We start from the raw sequence: 17,231 nt of genomic DNA on the forward strand, positions 1-17,231 counted from the left end.
CCTTTCAATGGACCTGTTATGGCATGTCAGTAACCTTAACGAGTTAGTTATGTACGATATCATTATATATTATCATATCAGTGCTTCAAAAAAAATTGTGAGATTGAGAGGTTGTCCATTCTGATTTAATTTTTAAAAAAGTGGCAGTAAAGTATCTCTGTTATAAATAAACCCATTGTTTATTAAGCCTACTGAAACAACACAGACTTCAATGTAAGTAACATAAGACACAACACTGTGTAACACCAACCATAAATATTTAGAGGCTAATCATAGTTTCTCTGACTAGGTTGGACGACCAAACAAGAAGTTTACAATAAACAACCAAAGTACCGGAAGTATGCGTTTTGGCTTTCAAAATAAGAGTACCAAAATAAATCCATCAACGCAAAATCATGTAAGCAAGATTTCTGGTTGAGAATGTAGGATAAAATACGAAGCCTACACTTGTTAATCACTTTGAAAGGAGATAATTGCTCAAATGGTTGTTTTCTGACATATTTAAGACTTTTACCTATGCAGTTTAAGGTGAGACACCACTGTACTGTACAAAATCATGATTTTGATTCTGTCAATTTTCTGATTTCAAGTTATTTTGCAACAATCATTACCAAGTCTGTTAACTGCAGATCTTTTTTAGCATTTTCCATGTAAAAGTTCGACCAGTATTTTTACTCTCCCCACGTTGAACCATATATCTTTTAAAGGTTTGTTTTCTAGAACACAAGGTCCATACATCATATCCATAAGATATGTGTTTGTTGGACAGTAATTTTTATACGTGTGTTTTTATTGCGTTAGCTAATCTTTAACAGCCTTTTCTCAAAACGACATGTTTCCTGTAAGCCTTGTCATTTATCTTTTATCATTCTCATTTTATGTGGAATTTTATCAGATGTGGGGAAAAGGTCCATCACACATATGACTGAAAATGGATTTGGGTGATATGCAAATAGCTGTATATTTAAAATAAAAAAAAACCATAAACAGTTGTATTTATATGTTTTTTTTTAAGCTTCTATTTATGTATACTTTCAGTTTGTAAAATTTCAATGAGATAACTGTGGTGTCTCGCCTGAAATTGTGTTGATTTATTTTGAAATTCCCTACCGGAAGCTCTGAACGTTACTGTGTGTGAGTTGGCGGTTTGGTACGGCAGCAGGGGGGTTGATTCACTCCTACCTCCCGTCCTATCCTCTCATAAATGCTGGTGGTAACAAAGGAGACAACAACAAGGGGATGAAGGGTGCTCAGACTACAAGCCTGTCAGAGAAACAATAAGAAACTGAACCGGTTCGCTTTTACGTTGGGGATTTATTTTATTAACAGTACCGTTTTTTCCTCCGCGAGACGAGTTAAAGTTCAAAGTAAATGTATCTGCGACCTGGACCCATTTTAACCTAAAGCCTTTTTTCTTGCCAAAGCTAACTATGCAGGACTGACAACACTGCAGCCGAATAACTCGAGATAAAGATCCAGGCATGTCTGAAGAAGATCGGTGAGTTTTATTGTTTGTTAATTTATGTTTTAAGTGAGATTAGTTCATTACTGGTAGTTTAGCCGACGCGGTTTGGTTGCCTTAGAAGGTTGAGTGTGTAAGCACCTGTTCCCTTATGGAAATCCTTTGTATTACTTGCCAGGGGTTTTATAAGAAGTGACGTTAAAATACTGTAAAGTATTTATTTTAACCCTTGCGATATTACTGCAGAATAATCTTGTAATTGAATATGTTGGCATATTTTCCCATTTTGTTAAGGTGGGAAGGTATCAGTACGGGTCTAAGCCATATAATTGGCGATTTAAGGATTCAAATAAGACCATTAGACAAACTTTGATTTGAACTTTTATGAATAGTCTGCTCTTGACACACAATTCGTCTTTAATAATTGTTATGTTGGGTTGTTATTAACATTTAGGTTAGGCCACTAAGTTATTGCAGCTTCAGCTGAGACATTTCCCCATGTCACAATCGTAATAAGACCTAAACAGCATATTTAGATTTACATATCTATGCATCACTCATGTCACCAAACCAGCTCTATATGTTAACTCTTCTTCCCTGGATTCCCACCCCTTGTGTGTTTGTTTGTGTGTGTTTTCCTTACCCACACACCTTTTCTGTCCCCTCTTCCTGTCCAACGTGGAGCTTCCACACATATCACATGTATTGTAATGGTAGCTCTCTTAAAGGCCCCCCTACCCATTCTCTATACACACTGTCCCATTAGTCTCCTGAGCAGATGGCATACTGTACAGCACACACATACACACACAGAGCACTGTGGTAATGGTCTCCCTCTTTATTAAGCACTGAAGGCAAGGATTGTTCTCAAGCTGGTCTGATTTAAGGGATCACACCATTTCTGATATGTATTGGATTTACCAGGACAAGCACACTTACTGGAATGAATGGCTGGCCCACTGACCCAGAGTGTGTGTAGGGGTCCAGTAGACTGGAGGATGTGGCTATTGAACTAACCAGGTCAATAAAGCAAAGGGAGACAATAGAGACGTGAAGTCTGGTGGGGGGCTGATTGAAAGAAAGTCAGGGGGGAATTGTGACCTCAAGTCTAGTCTCTTACTTGGTCTATAAGTGCATTAACAGACAATCTGAATGTGTTACCCCCCCCCCCCCCCCCCCCCCCCCCATCTGTGAGTACTTCGTGAGCGAACACACACTCTTATTTAAGGTTTATATGTCACCCTGTGGACAAACATAATAACCCAAGGGCCAAAAGTGAAACCTGCACGCACCCACACACATACATTGCTGTAGTGATATCATGACTCCTGATGAGATTATAAAAGAAGTTATTAGTAGCTTTAATTCTGAAACATGTCTCAAAATGTTCCTGAGAGCGGTGTAACTTGAAAATCAAGAAATTGAAGGAGAAGAGAAGGAGTGTTAGAAAATGGCTACAGTTGCATGGCTATAAAACTACTCTGTTTCATAATTAACCTCCAGATGTTTTCATGCCATGCGTTCTGGTATTGTGTAATTATTTTATACATGGCTAGTTGTCAGCCCAGAAATGCTTTCTCATCAAACTGAAATGTGACACCCTGTCTGTCCCATTGACTGACACATGCTGTACCATTCAAACTGGTCTGACTAGATGGTGCACAACATCTCAATTACAAACAGCTGCTGCCTGTGTGTTGTTGACTTTAGTGAGCTGTGTGTGTGGGGAAATAAAAAAAATAGTAAATTGCTATCTTTGATACTGTTTGCCTGCTTGTATAAGACACTTATCTTGATTACTTTATTTGTCACTGGTTCAGTCGCAACTCTATATGAAATTGCCTGCACTGTACATGAAAAGAACAGCCTCTAATCTTTCCCAAAGCACTTTTAATGAATGAAAAGACTGATTTAGTGTTGCTCTTGCATAAAGTTGGGGGACTTGCGAGAAATAGATTTTGATTCAGCGCAGGCCAAGATATCCTGACTTTATGTCTACAGTGTGGTTCAAGTTCCAAAAACATCCTACATTTCCCATAATGCAACCCAGTAGTGTCCTATTTTCTTAAACTCTTAAAACTCCCTGCAGAACCACAGAAGACTTTAAGATTTTTCAATTGGACTTTGGATTATTGCAATAAATTAAAAAAACAAAAGTTTATAATACACATTGGGGAGGTAGAGCCGTCGTCTCGTAATCAGAAGGTTCCTTGATTGATCCCTGGATTGGTTATCAGTAGATAAGAAAAGCACTGTATGAATGTGATGAACCACTTTGATGGTTTTTGAGGCGTCAGTGCAATCACCAGAAGTAAAAAACTAACATTCGGCTATAAAGGGATTAGCTTGTGTTAACCACAGACTTTATTTCAGGCATCTAACCAAAAACCCATTCACAAAAACCCAGTGACTTTGAGTTGAGGGAACCAAAAGTGCACAAATGCCAAGTAATTTCTGGGTTTTAGGACTCATTCCTGCAGCAGTGTCATTTTTAATCACCTTATCAACAGTGATTAATAGGAGTGCAACTAGCCATTTTATCAATTTAATTATCAATTTATCAATTTACCAGTTGGTTAAAAATGCACATTATGTTTTCCCAGACCCAAGGATGATGCCTTCAAATGTCTTTTTTCCCCCAAACAACAGTCCAAAACCCAAAGATATTACATTTATATATAAATAGCTGTGAAAAGCTGGAAAGTCTCATATTTGAGAAGCTGTGACCAGTTTTTGGTTTTATTTTTGTCATCAACTAAGGGATCGACTGATTGTTTTGAAACAACTATAGATATTTGGGGTTCATGTGACTCCCAGCTGCTCGTTGGCCTCTGTGACAGGCAACTTTCATTATCAATCTCAGTCAATCTGAAACATAATCACTGCATCTTTGTAGAAAAATGGTTGTTGACTGCAGCCTTTCAACAATGTGTGTGTACTCCCATAAATCAGAGAGTCACACAAAGCAGTGCCGCAACGTCTTCTTCTGGATCTCTGCTTTGTGTGCTGCATGACTCAGAAGATGACTAACCCTTGTTTGGTTTGGGATTACATCAGCTGTTGCACACGCATCATCTAAACAACAAAACACATGGTGAGAATCTGCAGCGTGGCCATTTGGTCGTCCAAAATGGAAATTGAATTTCACTGTGTAATCATGTTTCTTTTCATAGACACAGGCTGAAAGAAGTGCCACGTTTAACTAGAGTTCTTTGAATAAGGAAACAGGTCAGTGTTTGAACTGAATCAATCCAGATTTACTGCAGTAACGGGTGTCAGCGTGTGTTCATCTGTAATTACAACATTTGCAGGTTTTTCTGGATTTTTCTGGCTACGAGATAGCAGTACACAGTAGGTTCACTTTTTTAAAATGTTTACATCTACCGGTATGTAAAGACCTCAGACAATGCTGTAGCACAGGACTTGTGCAAATGCCAATGAAAACATGGCCTCATGTGACCATGCCAACGACGGTCGTTAAAACAGCCAGGATCACTAACGAACCAGGCGGTATGCATCACCTTGATAACGACCCTGCAGAGGTTAAATGGCTGGGATTCCCTTTCAGTCAGTTGGAACTAAAAAAGCCCCTCAGATGAGAGGCAAAACGTCTTCGAGTATCTTTAACCACATCCAGTTGCCCTTGATTTTAACCTTCATTTGATAGCTATGACCTGAATGACTGAGAATCTTCACAGACATTTAAAACAAACATTTTCAGAGCACTGAAAGGTAAAAGATTACAAGGAGCTTAAAGCTATTCAACAGACAGGTAACAGGGAGGGGTGATTATAAATATACATTTGTATTGAAACCGTGGTTAACTACTAATTGAATTACACTTGTGTGTCATGAATCATCTATAGCTTGCTACACATTATTATTTTACACATTCATTAACAGCAAACCAAAGAAGGATCACCTTTCTGTGTTCACAACTTCACAGTGTTGTTTTACGTTCGATCGGTAATCATATCACATTTGAGATGAATCTGAAGTTTTCCTAGGCTGACTCTTGCTATCTTGTCTGAAATGGAAACCTTATCTTTGGTTGGTATCCCTGCTCAGATGCTTCGGACTCTTTCCAGTCATTAAAACAGTAAATTAATAAACAACATCATCCTTTTCAGCTGTGAGTCAGTAATAAATAACACTTTTAAGAAGTTGGACAGGGATGTCAGGGAACTTCACAATGGAACAATCAATGATCTGTAGCCGTATCTTCCCTTCATTGCGTCACCTTGTAGTGCTGTAGGCACACTACTCGGCTCACATCTCACGTGATCTCACTAGAAATGAGCGGGTTCCTTACAAAGCAAAGTTCAATTTTCCTCTGAGGTCTTAACTTCAGAGGGGGATTTGTAGCACAGAGCTTAAAGTCTGATGTTAAGATTATACTGTAATGGAAAAAGACTATAATTTTGGTGAATCATTTTAAGAGCCCACAAGACAAAAAGTTTGGGAACTGTAAACAACGGGTTCACCGTGTAATTGTAACGTTTCCAGTTCAAGTCTGACTTTTATTTCATTCCTATCTTTCTTCTTTCTGCATTACCTGTTAGCTCTCTACTGGGCATGATATCCCCAGAACACTACATGAAATAAAGTGGTCTGCTTGTGCCTCCATATATGGTTATGGCTATTTATGGAGCCTGAGGAGGTGAAACAATGCAGTATTTCACAAGAAAGAAAATTAGAAAAAACGGCATATAAAAACTAAATTTTCTGTAACAGAAAAATATCTGTGTATTTTATTTTTCTCATCTCTTTAATTGTTTTCTTATCAGTACACACGTTTGACTTCGTGTGACAATGCCAACGACGGCGGTTCAGACTTGGCCTCGGGTGTCTCCAACGACCATAACGACTGTCAGGAGCACTAACGAACCAAGCGACCATGACAATGAACCAACAGAGGTTACTCTTCGGGTATCTTAAACCAGTCAGACTTCTTATCTTTATATCTTGCGACCTTATAATATATAAGAAATACCACCGATTTTACACACGCAAACAAACAAGCAAGTAAAGTTAAAGATCTTGAAGGAGTACAACTAGGTGAAAAATGTCCCGTAAAGCATTTTGTGGCCTCAGAGGGAGCTGCGCAAAGTCTGATAAATTGACTTAGGTGATGTCACTTGAGTCATTGTTATTCGGGGCTGAAGACCAGTTCGAAGTTTGAAATTGTAAAAGACAAAAAATAAAAATAAAAAAGACAAAATCTCTGGTTCTGCTGCATCGATTTTAATACTTTGCAATGTTAACTCTGTGAAGTACTCTTTTAATAATTTAATTAACTTTGCATTTGATATAATATCAGACTGGTTTTAAACTTTCTTCCGCTTTCTCTTTACTCATCAGGTGATGAAGACGTGCTCACGTTGACCTTTGCCATCTAAACTTGAACTCTGACTGGTCAGGGCTGAGAGTGAAACACACAGTAAGCAACCATGTCTGTCCAGCAAGCATCCCAACGGCCCACGTCGCCTTCAGCCTTCAAAGCTGAGGCCAGAACGAGACCGGGTATCCCTCCAAAACCGTCCACGCAAACCAGTTTCCCTCCTCTGGGAGACAGCAGTCCAAGCCTTTCTGGAGGGAAGGTCAGGAGCATTGTGGACAAGTTTACCAAACAGAAGTCTGTGCCGAATGAACTGGAGGAACATCCCACCAATGGCACTGCAGAGCTCACGCAAAGTAAACAGTTCAAAAGGCCTCCTACGATAAAGCCCAAACCATGCCGAACCAGCCTGCCGCTTCAGACTGGGCGAGAGCAGGCGCCTCCGCTGCCTGTGAAGAGAACCCGCACCCTGCAGAAGCAGAAAGGGATTGTGGGAGGAGAGGAGGGGGACGGCATCAGCGTGGAAGGAGGTCGATCAGGTACTGTAGATTGTTGTTGTACTTTCCTGCGCCCCGTGTGTTTAATGGGATTTGGGATTATAATAATAAAGGTGAGGTTTAATTACTCATCACAAATCTATCCTCAGATCAAGGCGAGAGTAGTACTGAAAAAAAACTGCTTCCAGTTGTCACTCTCCCAACTTCATATGTTAAAAATCAGGAAGCTATGTCATGTGATTTCTATAAAATGAAGTTAAAATGTTTTATGTGTGTGTGCGTGTGTGTGTCTGTGTGTCTGTGTGTCTGTGTCTGTGTGTCTGTGTGTGTGTGTGTGTGTGTGTGTGTGTGTGTGTGTCTGTGTGTGTGTGTCTGTGTGTGTGTGTGTGTGTGTGTGTGTGTGTGTGTGTGTGTGTGTGTGTGTCTGTGCTCCTGAGTAATGTGAAAGCAGGAAGTGACGCACGCTGTGCTTACTTGTAGTAAGATAAGGCACAAGCATTTATATCCATCACTCCATTCATCATCTTCTTATCCTCTAGTCCTTGTTGTTGTTGTTGTTGTTGCTTGGTGATTATACAGTCGTAAAGGTAAAGCTTATTAAATCTTTGGAGATTTGTTTGAATCTGTAGCTTATTGACGGGATGCCCTTTGCTGTGTCATGATGTTCAGCATTATCCTGACTCAACAAAAGAGGAACACAAAGACGTAACATGTTATTGGCTGTATTGATTTGTGAGTTCCCTCCGCACTTACACATTCTGTACTCACTTCCTTGTTTTGGTTCCCTCTGAGCAACAGGAAGCCTTTAGGTGGAACATTCTGTGCCTATATAGCCGCATACCTTCAGTACTGATGGATATCTGCTTTTCACTGGTAATCAGGGCTGCAACTAGTGATTATTGTCAGTATCGATTCATCTGTCTTCAGTTATTTTCCTTTTGAATTTGCATTTTGCATTACCACAATCCAAGTTAACGTCTTCCATATTGCATTTTTTATCTGACCCAACAGTCGGCAACCCAAACATATTAAATATAGAATTATCTAAAACAGTAAAAAGCAGCAAATCCTCATATATAAGAAGAAGCTGGATCAAGAGAAAATAAGCTAAACTATTAATCCAATTTCAAAATACTGATTAATTAATAACTTCAGTTGCTATTTGAGCAGATGTGGAGATCGAATTTAACTTAATGCAAGCACATGTCTGAACAGCTCAATTCTGTTTGCATCTTCATTTAACTATATTATTATGTAAGTGCGAGGGCTTAGTGGGCTTAAACCAGCTAACAGGAAAGGTAAGGCAGGTTCATGCTCTGGGTCATTAGCAGACCTCGTGAGTGTATGTTCACTGACCTTCCAGCTCTTCACCTCGGTCTCTCTTTTTTGTCAGGGTGACAACAGCTGGACTAAAAGGGGAGAGACTGTAGTTCAGGCATCAGGCTAGCAGACACGTGTGTTTTCTGGGAATCTTATATGTTTACAGGAACTCACTGGCTCCACAGATTAAAGGGCAAATCAGTGTGATACCATTAGGTTTCAACGTGAGGTAGGTAATGCATTGGAGGCTAAACATCAGGCAGGTTGACAGTATGGGGAAAGACAGAAAGATAAACTGGGGGGCTAGAAGATGGCCTTTGCTGTTGGCGTTGCATGTGCTCACACGTTGTATGCTGGCACTGTATCTCAATAAACATTGCTGATGTTGATCTTACCTTCACTTCTTCCATTTCCTTTTGTCACCCCCCCCTGCCTCCCTCATGCATTGCTCCAAACTTCCCATGAATATTTGAACACACCACTTGCAGACGTGCTGCATTTGCGTAGTGATGAACCGCTGAATCGACAGTCCAGTGTGGGCCACGTGAAGCTGTTGTGAGGAGAGCAGATGGAAATGGATAAAAGCTCTATCTGGGGATGCACATGTAGGAAAGAAGCTGACAGGAAACAGCTCATTCACACTCATTAGCTTGGTGCTTTAGACTGGGATGTGGAGAGAAAATTGAGCCACTACCTTCTATAGAAACACGAAAATGTTGTAGATGTGACAACTGTTCTCACATTTTCATAAACATTTCAAAGCAGTTTCTGTGTTGCTTCTTTTTGATGCAGCCCCTGATGGAAAAGAGGTCGAGGTGAAGCTGATTGGAGGAGGTGAAGTGGAGGCGGAGCACAGTTCACACACGCCTCTCGGTTCCTGCTGTGACGCAAGCTGCAGCTGTGTGTGCCACCTCCAGTGTCCGGGCATGAAACTAATATGGGTGCCAGTTGATGAGGATGATGGTGGGGAGGAGGACGAGGTTGGAGGTGGAGATGAGGATGAGAACGATGCTGACGAGCAGAGGGGGGAGAATGGGGAGGATTGGGAGGAGGATGAGGAGGCAGAGGCGGGAGGGCACCACGAGGCAGGGGATGAGGTGGACAAGACTCCTGTGGCTGATGAAAGTGAAGTGTTGAAACAAGAAAAGACAAAGTTCCACCATAGTTTGGGTGTTTTGATCGCTGATGGTCACAGGAGATGTTCGGACCCGGGCCCTGCATCTGTTCTCGCCTCCCTTGCTGTCACTCGCTCTCAGTCTCCCCCAGTTCCCCCAAAACGTGTTCCGTCACCACAAATGCTCCAAACTCACAGCCAAGATGAAGATGAGAATATTTACGAGCTCACCCTTCCAGCGTTCGACCCCACTCCAGTAATAGTGCGCAAACCAGCCCGCCGGTCTAAACTGTCCAACAGCACCTCACTCACAGACCAGACGTCCCAGTTTCAGAAGAACACAGAACCCACCTCAAACCCGCACGACGTGGTGCCCGTCGTCCCACCGAGGATGCCTGTTAATCAGGACAGCCGCAGCCTCACGCCGGCGCTCCGGGGCGGCATTCTTCTCCCCCAGCCCACGCTGGAGGAGTGGCGCACCTTGCTGCCCTCGTCCACCAACAGCCTCGCCGCCAGCAGGCTGAGCCCCCAGCGGCCCATCACTCCACCCCCTTCCGCCCCTCACAGACCCCCACCTCCACCGCCAAAGACAGATCCCCGGAGGCTCAGCTATGCCTCGCAGCAAACCCTAACACCCAAAAGCGGTTTGTACCGAACATTATTATCTTTGCCTGATATGAGCTATAAATGATGCACAAGTTGTTCATTTTCTGTGTAATCAAAAGTGTCTTGTCTTTTTAGAAGGAGGGGAGGATGGAGGGAATGAAGAAGAGAAAGAGGACACACTGGAAGAGCCGTGAGTTTTCACTCCAACCCCGTTTTACCTCCTACTTACATCATTCAAAGAATAAGGCAGACGATATTCTATATTTTTCTATTTGTCAACAAATCATGAAAAGACCAAACCATCAATGAGTTAAAGCTTTTTCCTCTGTGACATAAGCCTCTATTGTCCAGAAACACATCGGTGTTATTACCTTGAACATGGGCATTGTAGTTTAATTTTAATCCTGCTGCCGTAAATACTCGCTGGAGCTCCAAATGTGATTCAATCCATGGCTGAAAATAGTCCCCAGCAAATGTACTATTTACTCCTGTTTCAGTAACGCTAAAAACTGCAGCGCAACAGTTTTGCCTTTTTAAAAAAGACTGAAGTCTTGAGTTGGAGCCAATGGGCTGAGAGCCGCAGACAGAGTAGGGAAGTCGAATAGTATTTGGAGGCGGACCAACACATTTTTGGTTTTGTTCTTTTTGTGGGATTTGTTGACTGTAGGAAAAATATATAATTTCACGAGCCTTATCATTTAAGACAGCACTGATGTTCTTGAGTGTGGAGGAATCATTAACTGTGTCATTCAATCTTATGTTGGACAGTTTGGTTTCATAACATCCGACTGATCACTGTCTCCTCTTTCCATACTTCCCTCAGGAGGGGGTTTTCGTTCAACTGGAAGCCCCGGCTGCAGGATGGTAAGCCTGACAACCTGTAACAAACAAACCAGAAACAGAAAAAGATGAGTCAGGCCAATGTCGCAGGAATGCTTTTAACAGGATACAATCTCAGTATGTTGGGATGTTGGTCACGCGCCATTATCATTTGGTGAATTTTTCCATGAGCTGTAATGATTGCCATTAATTTAATACTTTCTTTGCACATTTAGAGCAACTATTCACATTCAGTCTGCCCTTTGCAGTTAATGTGTCATTCTGGTTTAAAATTAGTGCGTAGTTTTGATTATACTGGTCTTATTTTGTGTGTGTGTTACTTGCGTACTGGGGTCTACTATTAGGAACCTTTGTGACTTGTTTCCCCTCAGAACCTCTGTACCAGACGTACCGTGCCACTGTCATCACCAAGGAGATCCGACGCCAGACAGTTTGCCGTAACATCAGTAAAACTAGCGTGGACTTTGCTATGGACTGGGCACCCCGTCACGCCGAGACTGGAACTGGTACAGGGACTGAAAATGAAGCACCGAGGGGCATCCCTGTGCCCACACCGGGCCAGAACACCCTGTGGCAGGACCTCCCGGCTGTTCGGAAGGGAGGGGTGCTGGAGAAGCTCACCCCTGAACAGTGCAAGTACCAGGAGGTGAGGGAGGCTAATGTACTGAGGAGAGACTGCATGAGGAAAAATCAATGCTGCAAGGAGAAGACAAATGGGAGACGCAGTATTAACTTTTAAATCACATCTTAAAGTAATAATGTGATGGTTTTTATATAAATTAAGGTCCACTCTGCCTCAGTCTACCACCCACTGCTGTAATATAATATTGATTGACTCTTATCGCCACTCCATGAAAGCTTTTATGGTCACTCTTCCAACTTTCCGACATCAGGCGAGGATCCTTTAACGTAGACGAAGTGATGCACTTTTGTTCCTGCCACTCATAATCTCGACACAACACATCCAGAAAATACATATTGGAAAACATAGGGGGCTTGTAAATAAACCTGGTCATTTGTTGATTTAATCGAACAATAAGAAGAGGAAATAAAAACAAATACAATTCTGAATCCAATAAAACAGATTGTAGTAAAAACAGAAAAACAACAAATCAATTTGGCAGTACACTTTAAGAAATGGATTCATTCACAAAAAATACGATAGTTTCAATATCATTTATGGAGAATATTATAAAAGAAAAAAAGATTTACATTTCAATTTATCGTTTGGCTCTCTGTTTTCTTACTCCCTTACGTTTTTTACTTACATGTCATCTGGGGGTCTATTGTGGGCTAATAAGGGCTTTCATATTAGAAATAATTGTTAATAACAGTCATTCTTGCTGTTGATCACCTGAACTTGTGTAAATCCTTCAAACTTTTAGATGTAAGTTGTGCCTTAAGCAATGACTCCCTGAAAAGAAGCATTTTATTCAGCGAGTGGTGTCTTTTTCTCCACACATGTAGGATAAAGAAATCTTTGCTGTAAATGTTATGTTTGTACGCCATGTTGATCCACTTTTTGGTCTTAATTTCCAGCTCATTTGTCACATCACTCACCTTCTCTTTGGCAGAGTATGTTTGAGGTTATGACATCAGAGGCGTCTTACCTGCGGTCGCTGCGAGTTCTGACCGAACACTTTCTGGACAGCCGGGAGCTGGAGGAGACGATGATCGTCAGAGAGAAGAAGACCCTCTTCTCCAACATCCTGAGGGTCCGAGAGGTCAGCGAGAGGTGAGGAATGGCAGGAGGAAGGAGGCAGGGAGATAAAGGAAAAGGGAAATAGGAAGGCGATTCATGACTCGAATTGCCGCGAGGTCACTTGGTGTTTCTGGAGACAGGAAGGAAAAGCAAAGATGTAATGAGTCATATCCATATTTGAGGCTAGGCGGTGGTCAATTTAAGCTTTGTTTGTCTTTGTCTAGTTATTCTTTACGGTTCAAAAGCTTTCTTCAGATCTTTGCTGTCTGACTCCACAGGTTCTTGAAAGACCTGGAGGACCGCATATTCTCAGACCTTGTCTTCTCTGACATCTGTGACATAATTCACTACCACGCCCAGCACAACTTCCCTGCCTACATCGACTATGTCCGCAACCAGATCTACCAGGAAAAGACCTACACCTGTCTCATGTAAGGAACAACAGTCCGTCTTCTCCAGATAGTTCCCTCTTTCTTAGAATTTAGATGGGGAGAGATAAGATAGGACTTTTAGGAATGCAAGCTGAATGGATCTTAACTGCTTTTTTATAATAGAAATATGTTGTTTTCATCCACAGCATTTTGTAAAGCATGGGGAGCTACAACTTCCTCATAGTAGGAAGCACGAAAGATGAGCGGAAACACTGCCATTAAATGAAACTGTATCCTCTGAAATATCCTGTCTCCCTCCTTTTCTCTGTTTCATAAGCATAGGAACATTACAGCTGCATTACTTGGCATTTATGTGTGTCTACAGGAAGAACAACGTGCCGTTTGCTACGGTCATCACTCGTCTTCAAGAGTCACCTCTATGCCAGCGGCTGCCCTTCATGTCCTTCCTGCTGCTGCCCTTCCAGCGAATAACACGCATCAAAATGCTCGTTGAGGTGAGAGGCATCATGGGAATTGTAAAATCCTACCATCCACGTGTTGCCACTTCAAACAATGAAGAATAAGTACAATAGCTTGTTAAATACAGCTGGAGGTGATTAGCTTAGCTTAGCATAAAGACTGGAAGGAGGGGGAAACAGCTAGCCAGGCTCTGGCTCGAACTGCTGTTCACCAATAAAAAGTTACAGCCAAAGGTGTCATTGACACTGGGGATGCTGGGGATGTGACCACTTTTTGAAAGCAATTGTTAAAAATCTCCTGAAAAATAGCTTGCAACAAGAAATAACAAATTAAATTGCTTTGAGAAAGGTTTATTTGCACAATAAGAAAACATGCAATGCAATTTAAATCTAGAAGAAACAAATGTGCAATGTCCAAGAAAGAAAAAAACCTACTGATTACTGCTTTATATTCTATTATAGCCTATTTTTATATTTTGAATTGTCACCTGCCACCTGAGGTTTGTGTTTACCTTTATATAAAGAAAGACATTTTCAGCATAGGTTGGTGCAAAAAATGTCTGTAGAATGCAGGAAATTAAGAGTTTAATGCTCAAAATGTTCTGTGGGAGGACCCCCCCAGACCCCCGCCAATCATACTGTATATTTCGACATCAAATATTATTATAACAACAGAGATACAACATGTAGATTAGTGAGCTTTAGAGGCCATTTATAGGAGTATTTTTTTAAACTTTGTCTCCCGTGCTTCTAGTCTTTTTCTCCCGTGCTTCTAGTCTTAATGCTAAGCTAATTTCCTTAATACTAATAATTCCTTAATTGCTTAATACTTAACGCAGCGGCATGAAAGTGTTATCAGTTTACTTGTCAACACGTTGAGTTCATCACGGTGTGTTGCTTTGTGGAGTTCCAGCATAATCTCCCCTGCTTAAACTCGTCACTACCTCTTGACAGATAAGCAAACACATGGGCACACCTAGCCTCAAACTAATGACTCTGTTTGCATTCAGTTGCTAAAAAAGGCGCCCTGTTGCAGAAATAGAAAGTTGTTGTTTGTCGTTTCAGAACATCCTGAAGAGAACAAAGGAGAAGACGACGGAGGAGCAGGCCGCCTCCAAGGCTTTGGATTTGCTGTCGAAGGTAAACACCGTTCACTCTTCACCCTACCTTCTGCCAGTAAATTCATATAATTTGAGTCTCAGTGCTTTGCATTGCACTGGAATGTTTACGTCAGCCATTGTTTGAGTGAAGGATTTCCTATTGATTGAGCTCTGCAGGGACAGTGACTCATATGTAGCACTAAGGCAAAGGCAGTACAAACCAGGGAGTCATCACAGGGTAAATTTCAAAGGAATGAACCCGATACTCCCAATGAGACCCGGCCAGTTTTATATATAACGACACCAAAAGCCAACATGAGACTTTTAAGTGTGAAAAGCAAAATGAATCTCTCGATTAATATTTCAGAATCTTGTCTTTTGTTGTTTTGTTTTTTTATCACACACAGATCATTGATGAGTGTAACACACAGGTGGGAAAGATGAGACAGATGGAGGAGTTAATCCATGTGTCTCAGACACTGGAGTTTGACAAACTCAAGGTAAACTCAAGCACACACACATACACGTGTGTTATTTGTCAGCATTTTAGTGGGACATTTATTTTGAAAAAGAGATAAATGGTCCCGTCTTCTCCAGGCCATCCCGATCATCTCACAGACACGATTCTTGGAGAAGAAGGGAGAGCTGCAGGAAATGTCTAAAGGAGGAACTCTCTTCAACATGAGGGCAAAGTTCACCCCCGTCTATTTCTTCCTCTTCAATGATCTGCTCATCATTGCTGCCAAGAAAGGGTGAGGCAGAGATGATTGGTATTCAGCACCAATTATAGACAAACACAAAAGGGGCTGAGATATGTCAACATTTGCAACATTTCTACACATTTTAGGCCACACTAGCAGGATGGTCCACAACTTTGGTCTAAGATGGTGAACTGTAAACATCAACATGTTTACATTTAGCTGAAAGTAGCGGCCTCGCAGTGCTGCAAGCTTGGCTGTAGGCTTTTGTTAACATTTTTTACGTCAGAAATTCTCAGAATGCATTTTGATCTGGGGGCACTGATACATTTCAGTCACATTCCTCTTGAATTCCAGCAGAAGTTAGGTTGTGTCAAACACGTTCCTACATCACAGTGGCCTAAATATTATCAATGTGTGTCACCCATCAGTGTCATTTTTAAAAAATAAATAAAATTTGCTTTTTTCATACACAATTGGGCATCTTTGATTATAATTTATGAGGCAGAGCTGAATCAACTGCCAACAACTACACAGCTGCTAGTAAACTCTGTTGAAGTAGCTGCTGTAAAAAGCCACTTATTCTGTAGCTTCATTGTACTGCGATTTAGATTCAAGATCATAAATTGCGGTTTATCATTAACCTTGCTAACAATAATGGTATTATTAAGTTATGGGAGGTTGGTATTGGTCTGTGGACTCATCTCACTGTTCAGGATGCTTCATATTTTTTCTCCTTGGACGCTGTGCAGAGGAGAAAATATCTCCACCTGCCTCGTTTGACAAGCTGTCTTAACGCCACTAACAACGGAGAATGTGACTACTGCAGACCGCAAGAGCAATCATGAGTCTCTAAAAGTGTGTCGTCACTAGTGAAATGATTCCAAAGTTCCTCTAATGTAGCAGGAAGTCACGTTAAAAGAGATTTCAGAGGAATAGAGGAAGATTTCAAATATGCCATTATTGCCACATAGATATGAAATACAGAAGACATACAACATGCATATTATACAAAGTGCAACTCATTGCATAATACTTCACATGCTCCAGTATTTATCACTGCTATAAGATTATAATTAAGAGAATAATTCACAAAATTTATTAGTCTACATATTTATTTCCTTTAAGCTCCTAAAGGTATTGATTAGCTAATATTTTGCTACTTTGCCCTATTATAAAAAACGACTAACTCACCCTTCTTTTTCTCGAACAGTGCGGAGCGTTTTGTGGTACTTGACCACGCCCACCGTTCTCTGGTGCAGGTGCAGCCAATAGAAGAAGGTGGGACCATCGCCGGCACTGCCGAGCACTGCTTCAGCCTCACCCTGCTGGAAAACCACCAGGCCCGCATGTTGGAAAGGGTGTTCAAAGCTCCCTCGGAGTGAGTTGCTCTGCATGTGCTTTGGTTTGATTTGACCGATGAGAATAGTAATCTATCATTACAATCTACATATGAAGTACAGTTCAATTCAATTCAATTTTATTTATATAGCGCTAAATCACAACAACAGTTATCTCACAGCGCTTTTCATAAAAGAGCAGGTCTAGACCGTACTCTATGATGCTATTTACAGAAGCCCAACAATTCCCACCAAGAGCAAGCACTAGGCGACAGAGGCAAGGAAAAACTTCCTTTTAGGAGGCAGAAACCTCGAGCAGAACCATGGCTCGGGGTGGGCGGCCATCTGCCTCGACCGGTTGGGG

General features: G+C 41.4%; 1 protein-coding gene across 1 annotated transcript in view; it reads left to right on the forward strand.

Moving 5' to 3' along the window:
* The first annotated feature begins 1,158 nt into the window (after positions 1–1,158).
* Positions 1,159–17,231, forward strand: part of arhgef15b (Rho guanine nucleotide exchange factor 15b) — a 20,177-nt gene continuing 4,104 nt past the window's right edge. The window contains exons 1-13 of the mRNA XM_046065428.1: positions 1,159–1,498; positions 6,824–7,339; positions 9,410–10,375; positions 10,473–10,527; positions 11,161–11,201; positions 11,549–11,823; positions 12,752–12,912; positions 13,158–13,310; positions 13,636–13,765; positions 14,795–14,869; positions 15,237–15,329; positions 15,427–15,581; positions 16,741–16,908. Coding sequence (XP_045921384.1) covers positions 6,913–7,339; positions 9,410–10,375; positions 10,473–10,527; positions 11,161–11,201; positions 11,549–11,823; positions 12,752–12,912; positions 13,158–13,310; positions 13,636–13,765; positions 14,795–14,869; positions 15,237–15,329; positions 15,427–15,581; positions 16,741–16,908 — 2,699 coding nt within the window. The 5' untranslated portion in view covers positions 1,159–1,498; positions 6,824–6,912. The remainder of the gene's footprint in view (positions 1,499–6,823; positions 7,340–9,409; positions 10,376–10,472; positions 10,528–11,160; positions 11,202–11,548; positions 11,824–12,751; positions 12,913–13,157; positions 13,311–13,635; positions 13,766–14,794; positions 14,870–15,236; positions 15,330–15,426; positions 15,582–16,740; positions 16,909–17,231) is intronic.

The sequence above is a fragment of the Micropterus dolomieu genome, linkage group LG12 (genome assembly GCF_021292245.1).
Source record: "Micropterus dolomieu isolate WLL.071019.BEF.003 ecotype Adirondacks linkage group LG12, ASM2129224v1, whole genome shotgun sequence".
NCBI classification, from domain to species: Eukaryota; Metazoa; Chordata; class Actinopteri; order Centrarchiformes; family Centrarchidae; genus Micropterus; species Micropterus dolomieu.